This window comes from Pelobates fuscus, chromosome 2 (genome assembly GCF_036172605.1).
Source record: "Pelobates fuscus isolate aPelFus1 chromosome 2, aPelFus1.pri, whole genome shotgun sequence".
Taxonomy (NCBI): domain Eukaryota; kingdom Metazoa; phylum Chordata; class Amphibia; order Anura; family Pelobatidae; genus Pelobates; species Pelobates fuscus.
In genome coordinates, this window is record NC_086318.1 from 298,478,963 (window position 1) to 298,503,556 (window position 24,594).

Genomic DNA, 24,594 nt, shown 5'->3' on the forward strand with positions numbered 1-24,594 from the left:
TATTACTGTGGCGGACCTGTATGCCCATCACTAAGTTTCTTTCTGCTTTGCTTTGTATGCTTGTTGTGATTTCTGTCATACTTACCGATGAAACAGATCCAGGGAAACTACCGTACATTTGTTTTTAGAGACCTGCGTGTCTCCTTTTTTATGTTGGTACCAGGGAGATCTGTGCATCTCGAGTGATCTAATGTTATCCCGTTTACTTGAAACCTGCGCGTTTCTACATAATTATTTACGTAACTTCCTTTGAAACACTTGAAAATCCTAAATAAAAAGATTCTTTAAAAAAAAAACACCTAGAATATGCATGTGTCCTGGTAGTGTAACTGGGCTGCTTAGGTTTCACAAAAACAAACCCACATAACATACTAGTACACATTAGAACATACTAGTTATGTAATAATAAAATTGGACACATTATGTTCATTATTTTATTATCACACAGTTGGTGCCCGGGTCCTAATTTCAGTTCTCCAAACAGTTATAATGACTGCTGTTCCCACTAAGTAGCCTCCTTTCTGAAAAAAAAAAAAAAAAAAAAAGTTATGCTTTATACTGTACACAGTGAATTTTTGGAATACATTAATTTGCAAGTGAATACAAACAGCACACCCTAAGAGTAATGATTACAAGCTAATTTTAGTTATATTACTTTTTTATTCTTGCTAATTATTATTTGTGAGATGAAAGTCTGCAAAATCGCTTGACCATAAATATTGCAGGCTGGAGTGCTATATTGTAAAACAATTGTCACAAATTTGCTGGCTTTGTTCTTGAGTACATTTGCAGTTCAGCATTTTATTTACTTTACTGTGTCTCAAAGCAATGAAAATTTCATATTTATGCAGCAACATTCATTTGGATTCATGAATTTTACATTTATCATTTCAGTGCTGAAGTGTTTTCAATACATTTCTCTTTGTACAACACGCAGAAGACTTTAAACTCATAATAATGAAATTTACTGCATTAATTAAAAAAAAAAAAAAAAAAAAAGTGATCTCTCCAAAACACTATAGGTCTGTTGCAGTCTTGCCAAAATGCTTGTATTAAATGTACATACATTTTTGATGTGTTCTAACCACCTGTTACAGCAAATCCAAAAACATTTTGTTGTTTACTTGTGTGCACCTGATCATTCTACTTCCTCTTCAACTTTGATTTTGACAGTTATATATTAAGGATACCAAGGTGTAAAAAAACAATTAACCTGGAATACCATTGTTTATAATAGCTGTGTTACCTAAAATTGGATTTGCCCTTACTTTCACAATCTGCCTATTTTAATTTCAGGCAACGTGTTGTGTGTCTCTCCTTTCCCCCTATGCTTGTTTGCTATACACATCTCAAGTAGAAATTATCTGTTGTTAAAGCAGTTTGGTCACTTTTTGTTTGGATTCTAAGACATTTAAAACATTTGATTTGGTTTTATGGTGGTGGAGATACTGAACACGTGATGACTGTCCAAACGTAACTGGGATATACCATCTATCAGATATAGACCAAAGAGATCAGACATGGTATTACATTTATTTACCAGTTATCAGCGTCATTTTAACTGCTGTGCTTGAGAGCAAACCTAGATGCAGCAAGTGCAACCTTCTACAATAAGCAATGTTTTCTTAATTGCCCTTTCGAGAAGAATGGCCAGCCATAAGATACAAGATGAACAAGGAAGTAGTACGTAAGCACATAAATATAGAGGGGAAACAGAGTATAGATGCATAAGGGATATAGAAACAGTGACATGGGTAAGGAAGTGAAGAGGGTTATTGATATTGCAGGGGCATTGCTGGGAGGAGGGGGGGGGCAGATTGTGGCAGGATGGCCAGGCTCTTCACAATAAACTTCAAGTGCAACAGTCAGGATAAAATAGTACTGCAGTTTATTGTCACTTTCAACAATTTATACAAGGTTGTGCTCTCTCATAAAATAAAACAGAAAGAAAATAAATCCTACTCCTACTAAACTATCAGTGTTACTAACTATCCAACTGGTCAGCTAATCTAGTTCCCAGTTTTAAACAAAATGAAATACAGCACTTTTAGCAGGTTTCACACAGTACCTTTTTCTCAGAGTCTCAGGCTTAACTACCTTCTCTCCCAGCTGTTAGACTCCCTGATGCATTCAGAGGCTAACCTTTTAAAACCCTAGTGCTGGTTAATTACATGCACCTGGTTGATAACATTCAAGGGGTGACTCCCCCCAATTAACCCCATCATGCTGGGAATAGAGAGCGCTCCAATCTATTACTAACATAGAAAGCCCCTCTGACCTTGCCACAATATATAAATATATATATATATATATATATATATATATATATATATATATATATAAGCACACACATACATACACATTTTATAACTGCCCCCCTACTTTTGTCCCTGGCTCAACATTTGCACCCTTAAAATATGAATCCTAGAGATGCCAGTGATATTGAGCAAGATAACAAGGTTGCATTGTTTGAGTGGTATGGGTAAAACATATTATGGTACATGTGCCTTGACACGAATGGCAGTTTGTATGAAAGTGTGTGCATGTGTCTGCAAGTGTTAAAGTCATAATTTATATTCCAGCAGAAATATTGACATTGCAATATTTTTGACATTAAGAGTTATAATTTGGAACTTTGTACATCAACATTTTTGAGCATATATTTTATTTGACAGGATGGTGGATAATTAAGTCAAATGAATGCAGGTGTCCTAATCAAGGATATATTTATTTATTAATTAAAGTTGTTTTATGCGTCACTCTAATCATTATAACCACTGCAGCGCGCTGTGGTGGTTATGATGCCAGAAGTATCCTGACCTTATTCCCAGTGGGCTCCGGGGCTCTCTGGTGGTACAGGGACATTCATTGGCTGAGTGCATCAGCTGACTGCTCTCAGACAATGAATGCAATTGACATTAGCCAGCCTGGAACTTTAGTTGCCGGGTAGCTGATGACACCCCAATGATACTGCTGGAGGTGAAGTTATATCTTCAGATTCCCCATAAACAAGCATTGATTCAAGATTTACTAGGTGGAAGCTTTAAAACACATGCGGCACTTGCTGCGCATTAGGTCCTCCATTGCCGGGGCATTGCAGTAGGAGGGAACCTAGCCAGCCACAGGAAAGAGGTAAGAATGGAAGTGTATATTCTGCTTGTATATATCGTTTGTTTTTACATAATTAAGGGATATTATTAATTATAATGTGAGGGACCTGCCTGACAAACCAGGCAGAAAGTCCAGAGATTTCAATTTTTAAGCCCTGAATTTGACCCTGTGACTTTCCAAAACACCATAAAACCTGTACATATTGGGTATTGTTGCACTCAAGAGACTTCACTGAACTCAAATATAAGTGTTTTAGAGCAGTAAAACATATATAACAATATCATCAGTGAAAGAACTGTTTTTTTTGTGAAAAATGCAAAACAAAAAATGAACACTAACTTTGGCCACTAGACTGGACTATTTAGAATACCCTGAGCTGTCTACTTTTGCAAATGGTGTGCCATGATGGCAAACCAAACTAACAAATGTCAATGTGTAAAAATTGAAAAAGGGAAAGCCCTATATTTAACCTGTAACTTTCCAAAACACCAGAAAACATATGCATGTGGGGTACTGTTGTATTTGTGAGACATTGCTTAATACAAATTTGCGTAATTTATTGCAGTAAAAGCTAACAGTATTATGACATTCACAGTTAAAATGCCATGCAGAACTATTAGAATAACAACATTTATGAATTCCTCAAACTTTTTTAGATGTTATTAATGAAATGAAAGCCATGTCTCTCCTGAATTTTTATATATATATATATATATATATATATATACAGTTGCAAGAAAAAGTATGTGAACCCTTTGGAATGATATGGATTTCTGCACAAATTGGTCATAAAATGTGATCTGATCATCATCTAAGTCACAACAATAGACAATCACAGACTGCTTAAACTAATAACACACAAAGAATTAAATGTTGCCATTTTTTAATTGAACACACCATGTAAACATTCACAGTGCAGGTGTAAAAAGTATGTGAACCCCTAGACTAATGACATCTCCAAGACTAATTGGAGTGAGATGTCAGCCAAGTCCAATCAATGAGATGAGATTGGAGGTGTTGGTTACAGCTGCCCTGCCCTATAAAAAACACACACCAGTTCTGGGTTTGCTTTTCACAAGAAGCATTGCCTGATATGAATGATGCCTCGCACAAAAGAGCTCTCAGAAGACCTACGATTAAGAATTGTTGACTTGCATAAAGCTGGAAAGGGTTATAAAAGTATCTCCAAAAGCCTTGCTGTTCATCAGTCCACGGTAAGACAAATTGTCTATAAATGGAGAAAGTTCAGCACTGTTGCTACTCTCCCTAGGAGTGGCCGTCCTGTAAAGATGACTGCAAGAGCCCAGCACAGACTGCTCAATGAGGTGAAGAAGAATCCTAGAGTGTCAGCTAAAGACTTACAAAAGTCACTGGCAAATGCTAACATCCCTGTTAGCGAATCTACAATATGTAAAACACTAAACAAGAATGGATTTCATGGGAGGATACCACAGAGGAAGCCACTGCTGTCCAAACAAAACAATACTGCACGTTTACAGTTTGCACAAGAGCACCTAGATGTTCCACAGCAGAACTGGCAAAATATTCGGTGGACAGATGAAACCAAAGTTGAGTAGTTTGGAAGAAACAAAGAACAATATGTGTGGTGAAAAAGAGGCACAGCACACCAACATCAAAACCTCATCCCAACTTTGAAGTATGGTGGTGGGGTCATCATGGTTTGGGGCTGCTTTGCTGCGTCAGGGCCTGGACGGATTGTTATCATCGAAGGAAAAATGAAGTTATGCAGGTTAACCCTCGCTGGATACAAATTAATAACGAGTAACACAATCGCTTAACTTTGATAACAGGCAATAGTAGAGCATCACATTTGCTGTGTTTTGTTAGAGTTTAAACATACCGCGACCTAGTCAGGTGGGCCTACGTAGTATTTCTCGCGATAATCACCCCTTGGCTGCCCCATCGTATCGTAGCATGTGACTTGGAAAATGTATGCATTCAGGGAAAATTAAGCAAATATGTGATGCATATTTAACATTTGTGGAGTAACATAGACTAATAATTGTGAAGTTTTCTAAATAAAATAAAATAAGCATGCTTGGTGTAGCTGGATAAGCATGCTAGCCGTAGAGTGGCCAATGTGTACTAAAAAAAATACGCTCCTGCCAATGGCTGTGGAGGGGTCTTGTGACACCCGGTACTTGTCAAGCTGGTTAGTGTTGTCTGTTCTGTTAGCATATGTGCTGTGGGGTTAATCCCCCTATGCTTGAAAGAACAGTTCCAGGAGGTGTGGGGTCAAGGAACGCAGTGCTTAGCTCTGAGGTGTACCCTCCGCTCCTATCGGTAGGTATTAATATGGCTCGGTAGGTATCTGGGTCCCGGGTGTGTTATAACCTCGCTCGTCTGCCGTGTGGGGTGCTGTATTGCCTTGTTTCCGCTTAGGGCAGACGTGGGGGGGGGGGGGCTGAGCTACAGAACCTGATGTGAGGCGGTCCTGTGTGTGTCTGACAGGTAGCTAGCTAGTAACATTTACTGGTAAATTAATAAAATAAGAATAATAATACACATAGATAAGCAATATAAAGTGAAGTCTAAGTCATAAGGTAGGCAAAGTAGTTAAATTATGTGGAGAATCGCAATGGGCTAGTTCCGTGGTAGTGTGATCTTACAGTCCCGGCAATTATCTTGTTGGGATCTGCACAGCTCTTGGGCCTCTAATGTCGGGTTGTCATTATGGGAGCCATTTCCGGGCCGTCTCGGCACGAAAGTTTTCACCCTGTCTGGGTTCCACCCATGCCGTGGTTTGGTGGTCCCGGAGGCTGTCATGGGCCGTAAGGCATCTAAAGGTAGACCCAGTGTGGGTAGCAAGTCCTGCGCTTCCTGTAGGTCGTGTATCTCGTGGGTGTTCCCTCCATGTGTCACCTGCAGGGAGCAGTTAAAGCGCCACCGGTATGTCATGCCTTTTTGCAGGAGTAGCGCCGTAAGTGGTTTGAGCGACCGTCTCCAGGCCAAGTTACCGCCGGACAAGTCCGTGAAGAAGGAAAGGGACATGTTTTCGAAGGAGTACTGGGGAAGGTTCTTGACTGCTGCCATGATTGCGGCTCTGTCTTCTTTACGCTGGAAGCGGAGTATGATGCCCCTTGAAGCCGCCGGTGGGGCTTTGGTCGATTTGGGAACTCTGTAGACCCCATCCAGGCTTAGTGCCTTGGCGTGCCGTGCGGGCAATAGCGCTGCCAGGAGCCTCCGTGCGAAATGCGGGAGTTCTTCTGCCGGCAGGTCGTCTCATACTCCCCGTACCTTTATGTTGGTTGCTCTTCGTGCGTCTTCCAGCGCGGCGAACCGCCTCTCAAAAGCCTCAGTTTTAGTCTTCAAACCCCTAATCTCTAGCTGCATGGCGGTAATATGGGTAGCAGTGGTAGCGGAGGTATTCTCCAGGGTACTCAGTCTCCCGGTCATTCCCTGGAGGTCCGCGTGGAGGCCTGCCATGTCTGCCTGGATCGTGGTCTGCAGGCCCGCCAGTAATGCTTTGAGCACCGCTGTCGTGACTGGTGCATTATCAGGGTCTGATGGTGTGGCTTTGGTTGCCGGTGGACTGGGAGATGGATGCGTGTCTTCCCCTTGGTAAGTCTCCAGGTATTCGGCCATCTTGGGCATAGCTGCTCCGTGGGCCTGGCGCCACATGTGTCAGGGTACCTGTGGTCTCTACCTCCGAAAGAGGTAGAGACTTAGCTGTTCCTCCATGCAGACGGTCTGATGGCTCCCTTCCCCGCGGTCTATCCGGTCATGCTAGGCCGGCCGCGAGGGAGTGACTGCCTTTTACAGCATCTAGGCAGGAAGTAGACATCAGGACACTCCCCCGGAACGACCTGTCAGTCAATTGCTGCAGGACCAATCAGGACGCCTCGGAGGCGTGGTTACTGCTCTGAACAGGGTATTTAACAGAGCTTCTTTCATTAGCTCATTGCCCTGTCGTGGTTCTAGCTTGTTCTAGTCACTCAGTGCTTGTGTATTCTATTATCCCTTTTGGTTTTGACCCGGCTTGTTTACCTTACTCTGCTTATCTCTGTTACCCTTGATTCGGCTTGTCTCTCGCTTACCTGTCTTCTGTTACCCTCGACCTCGGCTTGTCTTTGACCATTCTATACTGTACTACTTACGTTAGTCCGGCCATTCTAAGGTCCGGTATACGTATCTGGCTACTGTTTGTACTCTGCGTGTTGGATCCCTGTCCCGATCCTGACATTACGACAGGGCCAATGGATCCTGCAAGTACAAACAGTCAGCTGGCTGCTCCTGATCCTAGGTTTGAAGCCATGGATCACAGAATGGATCAGATGGCGCTTGCGCTACAGGCTCTATTAGCTTGTGCCAATAACCCACCAGAGGAGATACGTAATACCCCTGTTTCTCCTGTCGGTTCAGGTCTAGAGGTAGCCACAGTGGGTGCTTCTTCTCACATTACCCCCCCCCAGTACGCTATGGTGGGGCTCCTGAGAAGTGTCGTGGTTTTTTAAACCAAATTAGTATCCACTTTGAATTGCAACCTCGCTCTTATCCTACAGATAGGGCAAAAGTAGGATTTATTATCACCCTACTCATTGAGAAAGCTCTGAGAAGGGCCAACCCACTATGGGAGAACGATAATCCATTAGTTTATAACTATAACGCATTTGTAGCTGCTTTTAGAAGAACATTTGACCCTCCAGGTAGAAAGGTTAATGCAGCCAGATTACTGTTGCGCCTGAGACAGGAGAACCAAACACTGGTGGATTATGCACTAGAGTTCAGGTCTCTGGCGGCAGAAATCAAGTGGAATGAGCAGGCGTATATGGATGTATTTTTGAATGGCCTATCTGATGTAATCCTTGATGAGGTTGCTACCAGAGAACTCCCTGAGAATTTAGAGGATTTAATTTTGTTCATCTCTCGTATAGATGAACGTCTAAGAGAGAGACAGAACACTCGAGAGAGGAACCAGAGACCTTCTTTTAGGTTAGCTCCCGCTGTTCCAAGTCCTGACTCCACAATATCTTTGCTTACTGAACCTATGCAGATAGGGTATACCCGCCTCTCTGAGGAGGAAAGACAGCACAGGAGAAGAGAGGGTTTGTGTATGTATTGTGGAGCCAAGGGTCATTTACTCTCGAACTGTTCTAACCGCCCGGGAAACGCTCGCACCTAAGTCTCTCTAGAGGACAGGCCTTGGGTGTTTCTATTTTGTCCTCTACTCCTGATTATAAAGATCACAGGCTTCTGCTACCAGTTTCCTTAACTTGGGGGAAGGAAGTAGTAAGGGCTATGGCATTGATAGATTCCGGTGCTGCTGAGAATTTTATCGACCAAGCCTTTGCTAGTAAGAACAATTTCCCATCCCAGCTAAGGGAGACACCTTTGGCCGTTGAGGCCATAGATGGTAGACCACTACTAGACCCGGTTATCTTTCGTGAGACCATACCCATTAATTTAAATGTTGGTATCCTCCACGTGGAGAATTTATCTCTTCTGCTCATTTCGTCTCCTTCCGTTCCCATAGTTCTGGGGTACCCATGGTTGAAAAAACATAACCCTATTATCGATTGGGAGTTAGGAGAGATACTCTCGTGGGGCCAGGGCTGCCAGGATCGGTGTTTGTGCAAGGTTTCTCCATTAGCTAATATTAACATACCGGAGAATCCTACTCAGTCCACAGAAAGACAAATGCCAGACCTTTACCTAGACTTAAGGGCAGTGTTTGACAAGAAGAATGCCGATTCTTTGCCTCCACACAGGTCATTTGACTGTAAGATTAAGCTTCTACCCGGCACTATGCCTCCGAGGGGACATGTATATCCTTTGTCTGTTCAGGAAAACTCGGTTCTAGAGGAGTATATTCGGGAGAATTTAGAAAAGGGATTCATCAGGAGGTCTTCTTCTCCGTCCGGGGCTGGGTTCTTTTTCATTAAGAAGAAGGATGGCACGCTGAGACCTTGTATCGATTACCGAGGCTTGAATAAAATAACTTACAGAAATGCCTATCCTATCCCACTGATTACCGAGTTATTTGATCGTCTTAAGGGCTCCAAAATCTTCACCAAGTTAGATCTCAGAGGGGCTTACAATTTGGTGAGAATCCAGCAAGGTCACGAGTGGATGACGGCATTCAATACCCGGTATGGCCATTACGAATACACTGTTATGCCATTTGGACTATGCAATGCTCCTGCAGTATTTCAAGATTTGATTAATGAGGTACTTAGGGAGTTTCAGCATGATTGTGTTATCGTTTACCTGGACGACATACTAATACACTCTAAGGAGATTGAGACTCACCATAGACAGGTCAGAAAGGTATTACACAAGCTGCTGCAACATGGTCTATATTGCAAATTGGAGAAGTGCAGTTTTGATCAGTCTCAGGTAGACTTTCTTGGATACGTGATTTCTGGGGAAGGTTTTAAAATGGATCCTGTAAAACTCCAATCTATTTTAGACTGGCCCTTGCCCAAAGGACTCAAGGCTATCCAAAGGTTTATTGGTTTTTCCAACTACTATATGCGCTTCATTAAAGGATACTCCTCTATCATTGCGCCTATTACCAATATGACCAAACAAGGGGCTGATACTAAGTTCTGGTCTAAGGAGGCTCTGGGTGCTTTCAAGACTCTCAAGGAACTTTTTGCCTCGGCTCCCATTCTAGTCCATCCTGATACGACTCTGCCTTTCTTGCTCGAGGTCGATGCCTCTGAGACAGCAGTTGGGGCTGTTCGGTCTCAAAGGTTAGGGGTGGATAAACCGTTACACCCTTGTGGTTTCTTCTCTAAGAAATTTTCTGGGCCTGAGAGCAGATATGACATCGGGGAAAGGGAACTGTTAGCAGTCATTAAAGCCTTAAAGGAGTGGAGACATTTGTTGGAGGGGACCCTACACCCTATTACGATTTTGACGGACCACAAAAACTTGTCCTATATTGGGGAGGCTAAGCGCTTATCCTCTAGACAAGCTCGTTGGTCCTTATTCCTGACTCACTTCAATTATGTACTGACTTACAGACCTGGTTCTAAAAACTCTAAAGCCGATGCATTATCTCGCCAATATGAACCTTCTACTGTACCTGAACCAGTTCTTTCTTCTATAGTTCCGAAATGCAATATCATTGCTAATACGAATCTCAGGATTCATTCTCCATTATTGGCCGAGATCATTAAGTTGCAACATCTAGCACCTAAACAGACTCCTGCGGGCCGTCATTTCGTTCCTCCTGCTCTTCAACTGGAACTTTTACAGTGTTTACATAATAGCAAGATGGCGGGACATCCTGGTATTCGCAAGACTTACGCGTTGATCTCTAAGGACTTCTGGTGGCCTGCTTTACGGAGGGATATTGAGGAGTTCATCGCTGCATGTGAAGTTTGTACTAAAACCAAACAACCCCATACGCTTCCATGTGGATTCCTGCAACCCTTGGAGGTTCCAGAAAGACCATGGTCCTGTTTGGCCATGGACTTTATTGTCGATCTACCTATCTCTAAAAGACAGACTGTTATCCTCACCGTGGTTGACAGGTTTACTAAGATGGCACACTTCATTCCCCTGCCTAAACTCCCGTCTTCTCCCGAATTGGCAGAGATATTCGCTAAGGAGATTTTTCGCCTACATGGGATACCCTCTCAAATTGTATCGGACAGAGGCTCCCAATTTGTTTCCCGCTTTTGGAGGTCCTTCTGCTCTCAACTTGGTATTAAATTAAACTTTTCTTCTGCCTATCATCCTCAGTCTAACGGAGCTGCTGAACGTACCAACCAAAAATTGAACAATATTTACGATGCTTTGTTTCTGAACACCAGGATGATTGGGTCGGTTTGATTCCTTGGGCGGAGTTTGCACACAACAATCTCGTTTGCGATTCTACTCATTCAAGCCCCTTCTTCATGAATTATTTTCATGAATTGTTTTCATCCGTCTATTCTTCCTTCGGATTCTCCTTCCCAGGGGGTACCGTCGGTTGATGTTTGTTACGGTTGCCTCCAGGCTGGCTGGAAGTTGGACCGTAGAAATGGATGCTCCTAGCGCTTACCAAAGGACCATCAGCACCGCAGCCACCATAAGCACTGCAGACTCCACGAACCACCGCTGCTGGGCTGGTATCTCGCCGTCTGCTCTGCGCCCTGGACCTACGACCAGGCTCCAGGTTCCAATAGGCGAACCTCTTCCTTCTGTCGAGCGAAGCAGGATCAGGAACAAGAGCTCTTACAAGAGCTCAACAGCTAAGGGAGTATGAAGAGCATAGCAATCCCTGTAGTGATTATAGCTGTCCCCTACAAACATGAGTCGAGGCTGCAAGTTAGAGGGTCAGAAGAGGTCTGAGGTGCTGGAACACCCAGCCTGGTTTTTATTACCATTTTGAAAATACAGGACCACCCACAGGGCGGGACAAAACAACCAATCATACACGTACATCATTAAAACCACTCCCAGTAATTACACACAAAATCCTCCCCTATGTCTGTGATATAATTATGCTACACAAGGGATTAACATAATTATCACAGACAGTAAAAATACAGTTTTTACACAACATTCATAACTCCCAAAATATACATCACATTCGCATAAAAATACATATTCACAATCAATCCATTCAGGGGAACAACATACTCAAAAATCATACGAATTGGACCAGGGGTTCAGAAGTTAGTACAAATGTGCATTTGACCTTCTGGAAGCATGGTTTTACAGGGCCCTCTATCCTGGAGACAATGGGGGGAAGTAATTCAATTATCCAGGACTAGAGGCAGACTCCATTAACCACATGGTTGCAAAACAACATAAAACACTTTAAAATACATAAAGTCACATTTTACACATAACACACAGACATTTCACATATCCCCAGATAGCTGGGATCTGAGCGCACAAAACTACCGAATAGCGCGCAGATCCTATTCACACAGTTCAATTGCCACGGAGCTAAAGTCTTTCCCATAGTCTTTCATTATATGAATAGGCTCCATGGCATAGCCATCTGGGGTATCACCGCTCACACAGGGCCATAGTCATAAGGAAGGAGGCTGGCAAATAGGCTTCTCCACAATCCAGGGAAGCAGGGCAATTTTTCATTTAAAGGGCCAGTTACAAATAGCGATTTGTAACACATCTCCCCTTTTGGAGGGAGACTAACCAGGCACCTGACCTTCTGTCGGTCAGTGCCTAAGTTAGTCCCGCAGCCCACCCACAAATAAACATTGGCAGAGAAGCCCCCCCACAATAAATAGTACTGGCCTGTAGGTCCCAGGTTGTAGGGTAAACATGCAGCACTCGCTGCCTTCCGGGTGCAGCTGGGCAAATAGCTGGTAGTACTTGGGGGGCAGAGGCCAGCGGCACTCTGCCCTGGTGCCAGCGCTTCTGCTGGGAGAATTGGGGCATAGTCCTGCCCGGGGGCAAAGGGAACTGTTAACCCTGGGCCCAGGTTAGAAGTTAGCTGAGGAGGGGGGAATTGGCTTACCTCCTCCTCCTGATACTCCTGCGGCCGTTGAGAAGGGAGGTCGATGCTCTCCGCTTCTTGTGGAACATGCTGCGGCTGGGGAGAGAGACCGGTTGTCTCCTCTCCCTGGAAGGCATACTCCGGCTGGGGAGGGTGGTCGATGCTCTCCCCTCCCTGTAGCTGGGTCTGCCGCTGGGGATCTGGGCCGCCTGCCCAGCATCCCTGTAGGGCCGGTAGAGAGACTGCGGTCCCATCTCCACCTGCCTGCTGGGGGTCCTCCCAGGACCATTCTATGAGGCCTGCTGCCTCAGGTATCTCTGTTTGGGGTTGGGGAAGGAGACCGGTTGTCTCTTCCCTCTGCACGGTGCACTGCCGCTGGGGAGGGAGGTCGCTGCTCTCCTCTCCCTTTAACTCACGCTGCCGCTGGGGAGGGAGGTCATTGCTCTCCTCTCCCTGTAACTCACCCTGGGGTTGGGGATCTGGGCCGCCTGCCCAGCATCCCTGTAGGGCCGGTAGAGAGACTGCCGTCCCATCTCCACCTGCCATCGGAGGTTCCTCCCAGTATACCCCTACGATGTCCTGCCAGCTGAAGGGCTCTCGACCTGGCTCTGCTGCTGTGCTCTCCTGGGGTACCTCTGGATGCTGTGGAGGAAGGGGACCGGGTGTCTCTTCCCGGGACCCATCGATGAGGTGCTGGTACTTCCACTCAAGGTCACATTCGTTGGTGACTAGGTACCGCAGATCTGCCTCTAGGTTAATAGTTCTAGGGAGGCCCAGCTTGTCTTCCCGGTCATCAAACAGGTCCCAGAAGCGTGAATCTGTAGCCCTACCAAAGTCATCATCGTCCATATTCTCCCAGAATAGATCAGGGCCATCGTAATCCCCACACTCTGGGAATTCATACTCAGCCATCTCTGGAGCGAGCTCAGTTGCGTACCACTGTAGCGCCTGGTATGCGGTGTCGAGCCACAGTTCGTTGTATACTAGTTTCTCTAGTTTAGCTACCCACACTGGAAGGGGTTGTTTGCCCAGGAAGGGCATCCGCTCTGCCATTCGAGCCTGGATTTGCTGCTCTCGGCTGATACTACGATCTCCTCGCCAACGTTGAACTTCCTGTAGGGCTTCTTCCCACAGCTCAAATCTGGCCTCATGTCTGTACCCACACATCTCCTCTTCTGAGACTTCCCCATCTCTCCAGGATAGGAAGCCATGCAATCTGTTGAGGAACCTCTCCTCCATTTCGGCTGCTGTGCACGGACTGGCTGGCTCCATGCTGCTCAAGGTAGGGACGCTGCGCAGTGGCTAGCGTTGCCCTCAATAACTCTCATACGATACCAGTGCTGTTGGGGTGCTGCTCCTTGCGCTAGGACGCCATCCCACCGCTGCCACCAAATGTTACGGTTGCCTCCAGGCTGGCTGGAAGTTGGACCGTAGAAATGGATGCTCCTAGCGCTTACCAAAGGACCATCAGCACCGCAGCCACCATAAGCACTGCAGACTCCACGAACCACCGCTGCTGGGCTGGTATCTCGCCGTCTGCTCTGCGCCCTGGACCTACGACCAGGCTCCAGGTTCCAATAGGCGAACCTCTTCCTTCTGTCGAGCGAAGCAGGATCAGGAACAAGAGCTCTTACAAGAGCTCAACAGCTAAGGGAGTATGAAGAGCATAGCAATCCCTGTAGTGATTATAGCTGTCCCCTACAAACATGAGTCGAGGCTGCAAGTTAGAGGGTCAGAAGAGGTCTGAGGTGCTGGAACACCCAGCCTGGTTTTTATTACCATTTTGAAAATACAGGACCACCCACAGGGCGGGACAAAACAACCAATCATACACGTACATCATTAAAACCACTCCCAGTAATTACACACAAAATCCTCCCCTATGTCTGTGATATAATTATGCTACACAAGGGATTAACATAATTATCACAGACAGTAAAAATACAGTTTTTACACAACATTCATAACTCCCAAAATATACATCACATTCGCATAAAAATACATATTCACAATCAATCCATTCAGGGGAACAACATACTCAAAAATCATACGAATTGGACCAGGGGTTCAGAAGTTAGTACAAATGTGCATTTGACCTTCTGGAAGCATGGTTTTACAGGGCCCTCTATCCTGGAGACAATGGGGGGAAGTAATTCAATTATCCAGGACTAGAGGCAGACTCCATTAACCACATGGTTGCAAAACAACATAAAACACTTTAAAATACATAAAGTCACATTTTACACATAACACACAGACATTTCACATATCCCCAGATAGCTGGGATCTGAGCGCACAAAACTACCGAATAGCGCGCAGATCCTATTCACACAGTTCAATTGCCACGGAGCTAAAGTCTTTCCCATAGTCTTTCATTATATGAATAGGCTCCATGGCATAGCCATCTGGGGTATCACCGCTCACACAGGGCCATAGTCATAAGGAAGGAGGCTGGCAAATAGGCTTCTCCACAATCCAGGGAAGCAGGGCAATTTTTCATTTAAAGGGCCAGTTACAAATAGCGATTTGTAACAATGTTCATGTTGCCAATTTGAGGAAGTTGTGGGATCAAACTCGACAAATCCTTGTGCACAACTCTATGTTGGTCAAGAAACACGCTGATAAACGTAGAAGGGCGGCTCCGGTCTTTGTTCCTGGTGATAGGGTATGGCTGAGCACGAGGAACATCCGTTTAAAAGTGCCCTCCATGAAGTTCGCTCCTCGTTATATTGGACCCTACAGGGTGCTGACCCGTATCAATCCAGTTGCGTATCGTTTAGCTCTTCCTAATACCTTACGCATCCCGAACTCGTTTCACGTTTCATTGCTGAAACCACTCATATGTAACAGATTTTCCTCCACAATAGCCCCTCCTCGCTCCGTTCAGGTGGAGGGTCAGGAGGAGTATGAGGTTAACTCTATTATCGATTCTCGAATCTCCCGGGGGAGAGTACAATATCTGGTTGATTGGAAGGGATATGGTCCTGAGGAGAGGAGTTGGGTACCTCAGGAGGATGTTCATGCTCCCCGTCTCCGCAGGGCGTATCACTCTCGCTTCCCATCTCGTCCGGGTTCATTCCGCCCGGTGGGCGTATCTGAGAGGGGGGGTACTGTCAGGGTACCTGTGGTCTCTACCTCCGAAAGAGGTAGAGACTTAGCTGTTCCTCCATGCAGACGGTCTGATGGCTCCCTTCCCCGCGGTCTATCCGGTCATGCTAGGCCGGCCGCGAGGGAGTGACTGCCTTTTACAGCATCTAGGCAGGAAGTAGTCATCAGGACACTCCCCCGGAACGACCTGTCAGTCAATTGCTGCAGGACCAATCAGGACGTCTCGGAGGCGTGGTTACTGCTCTGAACAGGGTATTTAACAGAGCTTCTTTCATTAGCTCATTGCCCTGTCGTGGTTCTAGCTTGTTCTAGTCACTCAGTGCTTGTGTATTCTATTATCCCTTTTGGTTTTGACCCGGCTTGTTTACCTTACTCTGCTTATCTCTGTTACCCTTGATTCGGCTTGTCTCTCGCTTACCTGTCTTCTGTTACCCTCGACCTCGGCTTGTCTTTGACCATTCTATACTGTACTACTTACGTTAGTCCGGCCATTCTAAGGTCCGGTATACGTATCTGGCTACTGTTTGTACTCTGCGTGTTGGATCCCTGTCCCGATCCTGACAACATGGCTCCGATATCAAGGCCAAGTCTGGGCTCTTCGGGCTTTGGCTTTTTATTTTTTCGGCCCATGTCGATTCCCCAGTTATTGCCTGTGATTTGTGGCTGTTGTGGTCGTGTTTTCCCGCTTAGATTGGGTGTTTTTTGGCTTGAAGTCACAGGAGCTACAGTGCCATGTATTTTATGACCAATTTGTGCAGAAATCCATATCATTCCAAAGGGTTCACATACTTTTTCTTGAAACTGTATGTATATATATATATCACGAACCCTTTCGGAGGTTACAAATGACATCTACAGCGTCTGTTTTCAATGCAACATCCATACCTTCACGAAAAGGCGAACGTTACAGTGTATTGGTTCACCAGTCATTGGAGGGACATCAGCGACTGGCAATTTTACAGATCGATTTTTCTTCACATCTCAAGACTGAGGGGCCTGTTCGTAGTGGACCTGTTTGCGTCGCGGATGAACTATCAAATTCCACAGTTCTTCAGCTGGCTCCCATACCCAGAGTACTTGGCTGGGGATGCTTTCCTACAGAGCTGGCCGAGACGCCTTCCCGCCATTTGTGATGATTCCCAGAGTCCTCATGCAAGTTTGCACTGTTGCTCCTGACGCCTCTGGCGAGGCCAGGCATGGTTCCCAGATCTCCTGGACCTCTCTCGCCAATATCCTCTTCTCCTGCCACCCTTACCAGACCTCCTTTGAGATCCTCAGGGTTGACCTCATCCAATGATAGAACAAGGCCATCTCCACTTGGTGACTTGGACTCTTTCCGGGGAGCCTGGAACTTCGGAGATCTATCGCAGTGGTCTAAGGAACTCCTCTGGGATTCCTGGGCTCCTTGATATCTCTCATCCTGGAACCTTTGGTGCAGTTGGTGTCTGGAACGGGACACCAATGCCATTACAGCCCCTACACAATATCTTGAACTTTCTCTTCGTACCGCTCAATCAATGTGGCCCGGTCGGCCATTTCGGTGGCCCATGTTCCTCTACACGGATCTCTTATAGGTCAGGACCAACTGGTCTGCAGACTCTTACGAGGCATAAAATCGGCTCGCTCTCCAGCACCAAAATACTGACATCTCTGGGACATTAACATCATAAGCCGCTTCCTACAGGATTGACCGGATAACATGGACCTCTCTCTCTCCGCCAACTTTCAGCGAAGTTCACACTACTTCTCTGTTTGGTATATTTTCGTTGAATGTCCGACTTTTGAGCATTTGACTGGGTCGCTTTCACCTTCTCTCCTGAGGTAGTTACATTCGTAAGGCGTACTACATCAGACACCTCTACGTTGCTCTATCAATATCTTCCTAATCGCCCTAAACTATGTGTCGTTTCGCCACTTTCTTGTTATTTGACCATCACCTCACCCCTCCATTCATCTTCATCTGGTCAGCTTTTGATCTCATATGTCCGCCCACATAATCCTGTTTCGACCACCACTCTAGCACATTGGATCAGATCGTTCCTATCGTTAGCAGGTGTCGAGGCCTCCTTTGGAGCCATCAGAGGGGCCATGACCTCAGGGGCATTTATGGCTGGAGCTTCACTACATGACATCCTCCGATCAGCAGATTGGTCCCGAGAAACAACGTTCTGCAAGTTCTATTTTCGTCCGTCTGTCCATGCTTCCTTACCATTACATGGTGAGCGTTAAAACAGCAAAATATGAAGCCTCCTGTCGTGTTATAAAATTGTAGATTATGCTAGCTTTAGTGTACTTAAAATCTTAATTTTATTAATGACAGGAGGCAAATATTTTCCCACCCCTTTTTTACCTCATTAGGTGAGACTTCTGGACAGAGGGGTGAATATGTTAAAATGTGCTGCTGTGGAGTAAAGAGAGACTTAAGCAAAATAGTCGACTCCTGTCATTAATAAAATTAAGATTATAGGTACACTAAAGCTAGCATAATCTACAATTATGTTTGAACAGACATATAATCAAACTCCAGGTTTTGTTTTAATCAGAATTGCCTCCGTGCTTAAGGGGTTAAGTTTTACATTTATATAACTGCTTTAACACTAGGACATTTAAATTGTTGTGGGGGTGCGTCTACTTGGTACGTAGAATAACAAATGGCAAACTGCTGATCTATATGTCCTATATTACTTTTTAGGATGCTCTCCGTGTACATTTTTATACTCCTATTACATGCCTTTATTAGCTGCTGAACCAAACCTTCAGCCAAGCACTCACATCAAAGCACATGCTCTACAGTAATAGAAAAATCATCTGTAAATATCATGGCCCTGTCAATACTAAGCACTGGGATTTATGTATACGAATGCAGTCATAGTTACTGTATATTTCAATGAAGGACAGATAATACACAGTGTTTCCAATCTTTCAAAATAGGCTTCTAAGTGAACAGAGAGTTTTTCAGTTCATGTACTGTACTTTTTTGTATTTTTGCTGTAAATGTTTTGAAATAGTCTTTATTTTATAGATTGCATACATCTCTCTGGGACAGGATTATAAACTAATTTATAGCCAAAACACTTTGAGAGAGAACATCTTTGATGTGAAGTCTGTGATTAATCAATCCTATTTCATTCCATCAACTAGCTTCAGGAAACAACTCCATCAGCACACCAGCTTCAACACTTCCATTTTTATTTGCAAGTTTCTTTCTAGTTTTAAAGTTGGCAGAAATCGAATATTAAATTTCTTTTCAAATAGTTTTTATTTCTAATGGCTAAAATTGCATTTGTTAAAGGGTCAGTCTAAGCACCAAAAGCAATTTGTTTAATTTAGCTATTAGCCCACTCATGTGTGACAATGAGTTATAGCTAAGGGTTGCTCATGGGGACTTTCAGTCAAGCAATCCAAAACACTTTGTTCCAGGTTGCTTATAGCAATTTTGCACATAATGTTCCTAGTGTGTACATGCCGCAAGCACAATATGGAAGCTTTCTCTCTCTTTTAAGGTATAGGCTTAGACACTAACTATGAATGTGTATGGAGCTCCCATTAGTTCCCATGAACTAAGTTCTGCTGGGCTTTGGTGAATGCAGAAAGGTTCTGGGTCTCCTGGGAACTATGGCATGTTCCTGGCAGACCTCAAGTAAGATGTCAAACAGTTTAGATACTTACCCCGGTAGGGTGCTCCTGGCACTGTAACCACTAAAGTGTGATGTTATAGAGCCTCTAGTGTTCCTTAAAAGAATAGACCGTGATATATATTTTGACATTAGTGTTAATATACCGGTGCTTTATATATCCTAGGAGCTGAAATGTTGTCTCCATTTCTGTGTTTCAAATTAAAACTACCTTTTAAAAAGAAACCATCAAGTGTGCCCAGATTCTTGTATTTACCACAATTAGATTTCTGTGGGAACTTGGCCCTCCATGTCTGGAGCACCCTGATGGTAGTACCCCCTCTGTTAAGTGTGTGCACCATGTTCTTCAATTGCAAAGATAGTTAGTAGTGAGTCAGTGACTTTAGGGCCTTCCTGAGAGTCCAAGTATTAAAATCAAATACATATTGCCATATCCGAGTACACCAAGTCACACTTTAAATTGCTGCCTCTTCTAGAGAGTGTATTTCCAGGTGTGCCCAGATTGCAATTTTGGCCCTCCTACTATACATGACGTGCCAGTTCCACATCCTAACGCATGCGTTCCACGTCAATTGTGGTTCAGTATTACACAAAAGCAATTGTTTTCTACAGGAAATAAAAGAAAGAAAAAGGAGAAAGAACCTAGCCATGAAGAAGAGCCACATGTACATATATATATATATATATATATATATTTATTTATTTTATTTATAAAATATTCTACCAGGATGGATACATTGAGATTTGTCTTGTTTTTAAGTATGTCCTGGGTCCATTGTTAAAATAGGATACAATATTACAAAAATACAATATACAAAATATATATATATATATATATATATATATATATATAACTTTAATACATAACAGATAATAAATATATTCAACCATGACAGGTGAATTCTGTGCTGAGGTATATTGCCATAGATCTCTTAAAAGATTTTAGATTGAATAAAGATTTGACTGTGTCCCTAAGGTTATTCCAGAATTGCGGTGCTCTGTAGGAAAAGGAGTATCAAGCCACTTTATTTTTGTATTGTGGTATGCTAAATATTGTGCTAGTACTGGATCGGAGGTTAAAGGAGGCTGGAACAGCTAGGGAGAGCATTCTAATCAGGTAGGGTGGGAGCTTCCCAGAAAGGCTCTTATGCACAAGGCTGGAAAGATGAAGAGTGCGTCGGGATTCCAGCAACAGCCAGTTTCTCTTTTAACATGTCACAGTGGTGGGTAAAGTAATTACATTCTAGTAAAAAGCGTCAGAATTAATTATATCACTTATTAAGTTTATTAAGGTGAGTTTGTGGTGCGGGTGCATACACTACATCCCCATAATCAATGACCGGCATTAGCATTTGCTGCACTTTTCCTTACTGTAGGGCGTAGGAAGGATTTGTTTCTGTAGAGGACACCTAGTTTTGGGTAAAGTTTTGAAGAGATTTTTTCAATGTGAAGGCCAAAGGATAGATTGGGGTCTAGCAACATACCTAGATATTTAAAAGAGCAGACTGCTGTCAGTGTGCTATTTGAATTTGTTCTGATACACAATTGTTGATTTTGTAGTTCATGTAATTAAGGTACAGTTCCAAAGATTTATTATAACTGTTTTGTCAGTGTTTAGGAAGAGTTTGTTATCCGCTATTCACTTTTCTACCTCTGTGAATTTGTTTTGGAGCACTGCCTCAAGCTGCGGTAGCTTGGGTTTACTAGCGTAGATTACAGTGTCGTCTGCATACACTGCATACATGTGTACAGTTGAGGATTTGCAGACGTTAGGCAGATCATTTATAAATAATGTGAATAGCAGGGGGCTGAGTATGGAGCCTTGGGGAACACCGCACGTGACTGGAAGAGGGAGGGAAGCTTAATCAGAAATGGCCACATATTGCAATCGGTCTGAAACATACAATCGAAACCAGGTTAGCGAACGATAACCAATGCCTGATTCTACTGTGTCAAAGACCTTGGCAAAATCAGGGAAAATAGCTCCAGTTTAGTCTCCTTGTTCCATGCCAATTTGATTGTCATTGCAAACTTTTAAGAGTGCAGTCGAAGTTGAGTGATTTGAATGAAAGCCTGATTGATCAGGGGTCAGATAATTTGATTGTTGATAATATTCACATAGTTGCGTGTGGATGCATTTTTCCAAGATTTTTTACAATACAGGGAGCAATGATATCGAGCAATAGTTAGATTCCAAAGTACTGCCACCAATTTTATGGATAAGTACAACTTTTGCAGTCTTCTAAAGTTTGGGTATGTATTCTGACACCAGGGATTCATTGATAAGGGTAGTGACAGGTTTAGCAATTGCTGGCGCACTGAGCTTCAGCAACATTGCTGGGATTTGATCTGGTCCACATATCTGGTCATTTTTTTTAATTATTAAGATTTTTATTAACGACACTAACAGCCACAGGTCTAAAATTGAATTTCTCTATATGAGGATTTTGACGATTTGGCAGGGACTGATCTTTATTTGCAGTCTGAAAATGATTTGTTATCTTAGCAACCAGGGTGGTAGCACATCCAACAAAATAGTTATTAAAGCCATTTGCTACATCTAGGGGGTGTTGCAGTGTTTGGTTGTCCATTTTGACAGTGGAGGGTTGGGAGTGGATTGTGAGGGTTTATATGCTATTTATGATTTTCCAGGTTTTGATAGGTTGTTGTTCAAATGTTCACTGAAATATTGGGCCTTTGCCATTTTTGTTTGTTTTGTGCATGCATTTCGCCTGTAGTGATCGTTCATGGAGCCAGTACGCTTTGACCACAGTGAATCTCTAAACTGGTACATTTGAATGAGATCAGCTGTAACCAGGGCAGGCGTGTCCCTTTTAGTCGCACTTTACGCAGAGGGGCATGCAAATTCCAAACAAGCAAGAGTTCGGACAGAAAAAATGCAATTGCAGAGTCTATATCTGGTATTAGACCTAATCTGTGCCATGGTATGTTCATGAGATCATTTAAAAAGGATTCAAGATTACATTTTTTTTAAAACCTGGTGATTATAATCTTGAAGGGGATTTAGTGGCCTTTATTTTGCGTATGCAGTGCACTAGACAGTGGTCACTGAAACTGTTAGGGAGAATGCCTGCCTCCTGGAATCTGTCAGGACAACTGGAGAGAATCCAATAGAGCAAGGTATGGTTGAAATAAATAAATATATATACATCTATGTATAGTAAGGTCTGGTAAACTGTAGAGGAAACCACTCAGATAGCAGAGAACTGGAGAAAGCCAGCACTGCCACCTGCTGTACAATGGACAAACGTTATTGCAGTCTGTGTTATGTTAACATTAATTACAAAATGTGCTTTACATATTATATTTATAGTAACTTCTGGATAAAAATCTTGCATGAACTGCACGTTTGAGATCTCTTTTTTATTGAACAGTACTGAACAGTACTGACTGGCATTTTCAAAGCTTTGAATATCTGTTTATACCCTTTTCCACGTTTATAAAGTTCCATTACCTTGTTACACAGGTCTTTTGACCGTTCTATTTTGCTCACCATGGCTCAGTATCTAGCCTGCTCAGTGCATCCACGTAAGAGCTAACAAACTGATTGACTGTTTATACACATACATTAATTGCAATTTAAAAAGCCACAGTTGTGTAAAATTAACCATTAATTGCCATTTTAACCTGTATGTGTCACCTTTTGCGTCTGTAACAAGGCCAAATATTCAAGGGTATGTAAACTTTTGATCGGGCCATTTGGGTGATTTCTGTTATCATTATGATTTAAAAAGGAGCCACACAACTATGTGATAATACATGGCTTCCTATGATCACTTTCCTTAAATAAAATACATTTATTTGCATGGTCAGTCATATTTTCAAAATCAATACCACAATTTCACAATTGCTCCCAGGGTATGCAAATTTTTGATACATATATTTTATTTATTTTTTGCACAGAGTTACACATTCACTATGATTCCCTAAATTTGCAACTAGATTGCATTTAGTAAGTATCTGAATTGCAATTATGATGAAATTTTGTGAGGCAGACTATTTGTCTAATTTTCCCTTTCAGGACTTTTTCCAAAAATTTTACAGATATTTGAAGTGCATTAGTCTAACTTGTTCTTGGACCTCCATTATCAAAACCCCACTATTCTATGTGCTATGCAAACTAACAATAGACATTACTGGAAAGTTCACTAGCTATTATAATGCAAAGTTCTTTCAAAACAATCCTATTATTGTTACAATGGTGTAGGCGACATTTAGACACATTATATTACATTCAATGCTTTATATGTTTGTGCCTTAATTTACATTTCCAATATGTTGTCTGGATCATAAGAAAAAAGTAATAATAAACTAATGGTTACTCTTTCTATTTATTTACAGGAAGAATCAATACATGGATTTCAAATTGGGGATTATCTAGAATACATGGAAAGACTAGAGCAAGAAAACAGACCTCTGGTATTAAAAGAAATGAAAAACTTTGCACTACTTAAATAAATGTAAAAACAAAATAGCATGATGAGTTAGCAAACAGATAAAAAGGAGCATCATATGTTTGTACTTGCAACATTAAAATATTTTTTGACACTGCTTTCAAAGTTGTAAATGATTTTTGTGACATGGCCATTTATGTGTTTTACATTTATGTCGGAGCTATTTATTACATTTTCAGCCCACATACAAAATGTGTGTTCTAGTTAATTACTAAGAAAGAAACTCTGACCACTTTTTTTTTTTAATGAAAAAAATAAAATACATAGCAGTAAAAGTCTGTGTTTCTGATTAATCATTTTTTTTTTTTTTGTGTATAAAAGCTCTAAAGGTTCATGAGCAGCATATTTGTCTGGTTTACATTTATGCAGTTGATTTAGACCAGGTAGCAAAAAGCATAGGTTGTGTGGGGAGGGGGAGGAAGCATGCAACTGGAAGCCATTGATTTATCAATTTGACTGCACAGGTTAAATGTCTGTACCAGAGATCATTTTTCAAACACCACCAAAGAAAATATGCAAAAGAAAATTCACATGTTTTCTTTAGGGTACATCTGCAAAATTGTTAGAAAAACGTGTTTTTGGAGTCTTTCTTTAATTTGTATCAAACACAGAAAGGAAATACAATTAAAGTATTGCAGTTTTTTTGGAGTAGCAGAATGATTGTATCTTCTGTAAACACTTTAACATCAAGGAACACTGAAGACAAAAAAAAGTTCCATTTACTTAGGGGCACTCCAAGCATCATAACCATTACACCACTTTTTCCAGATGCCATCCCATTTTTAAATGGTTTGACACTAACCTGGGTCTCACAGGCTCCAACCATCTGATCCAATTACTACTT

At 42.8% G+C, this 24,594-nt stretch overlaps 1 protein-coding gene across 2 annotated transcripts in view; it reads left to right on the forward strand.

Annotated features, from left to right (window-relative positions):
* Positions 1–23,798, forward strand: part of TBC1D32 (TBC1 domain family member 32) — a 333,094-nt gene extending 309,296 nt beyond the window's left edge. For both annotated transcript variants that reach the window (XM_063443466.1, XM_063443467.1), the window contains one exon: positions 23,638–23,798. In XM_063443466.1, coding sequence (XP_063299536.1) covers positions 23,638–23,754 — 117 coding nt within the window. In that variant the 3' untranslated portion in view covers positions 23,755–23,798. The remainder of the gene's footprint in view (positions 1–23,637) is intronic.
* Positions 23,799–24,594: the final 796 nt, after the last annotated feature.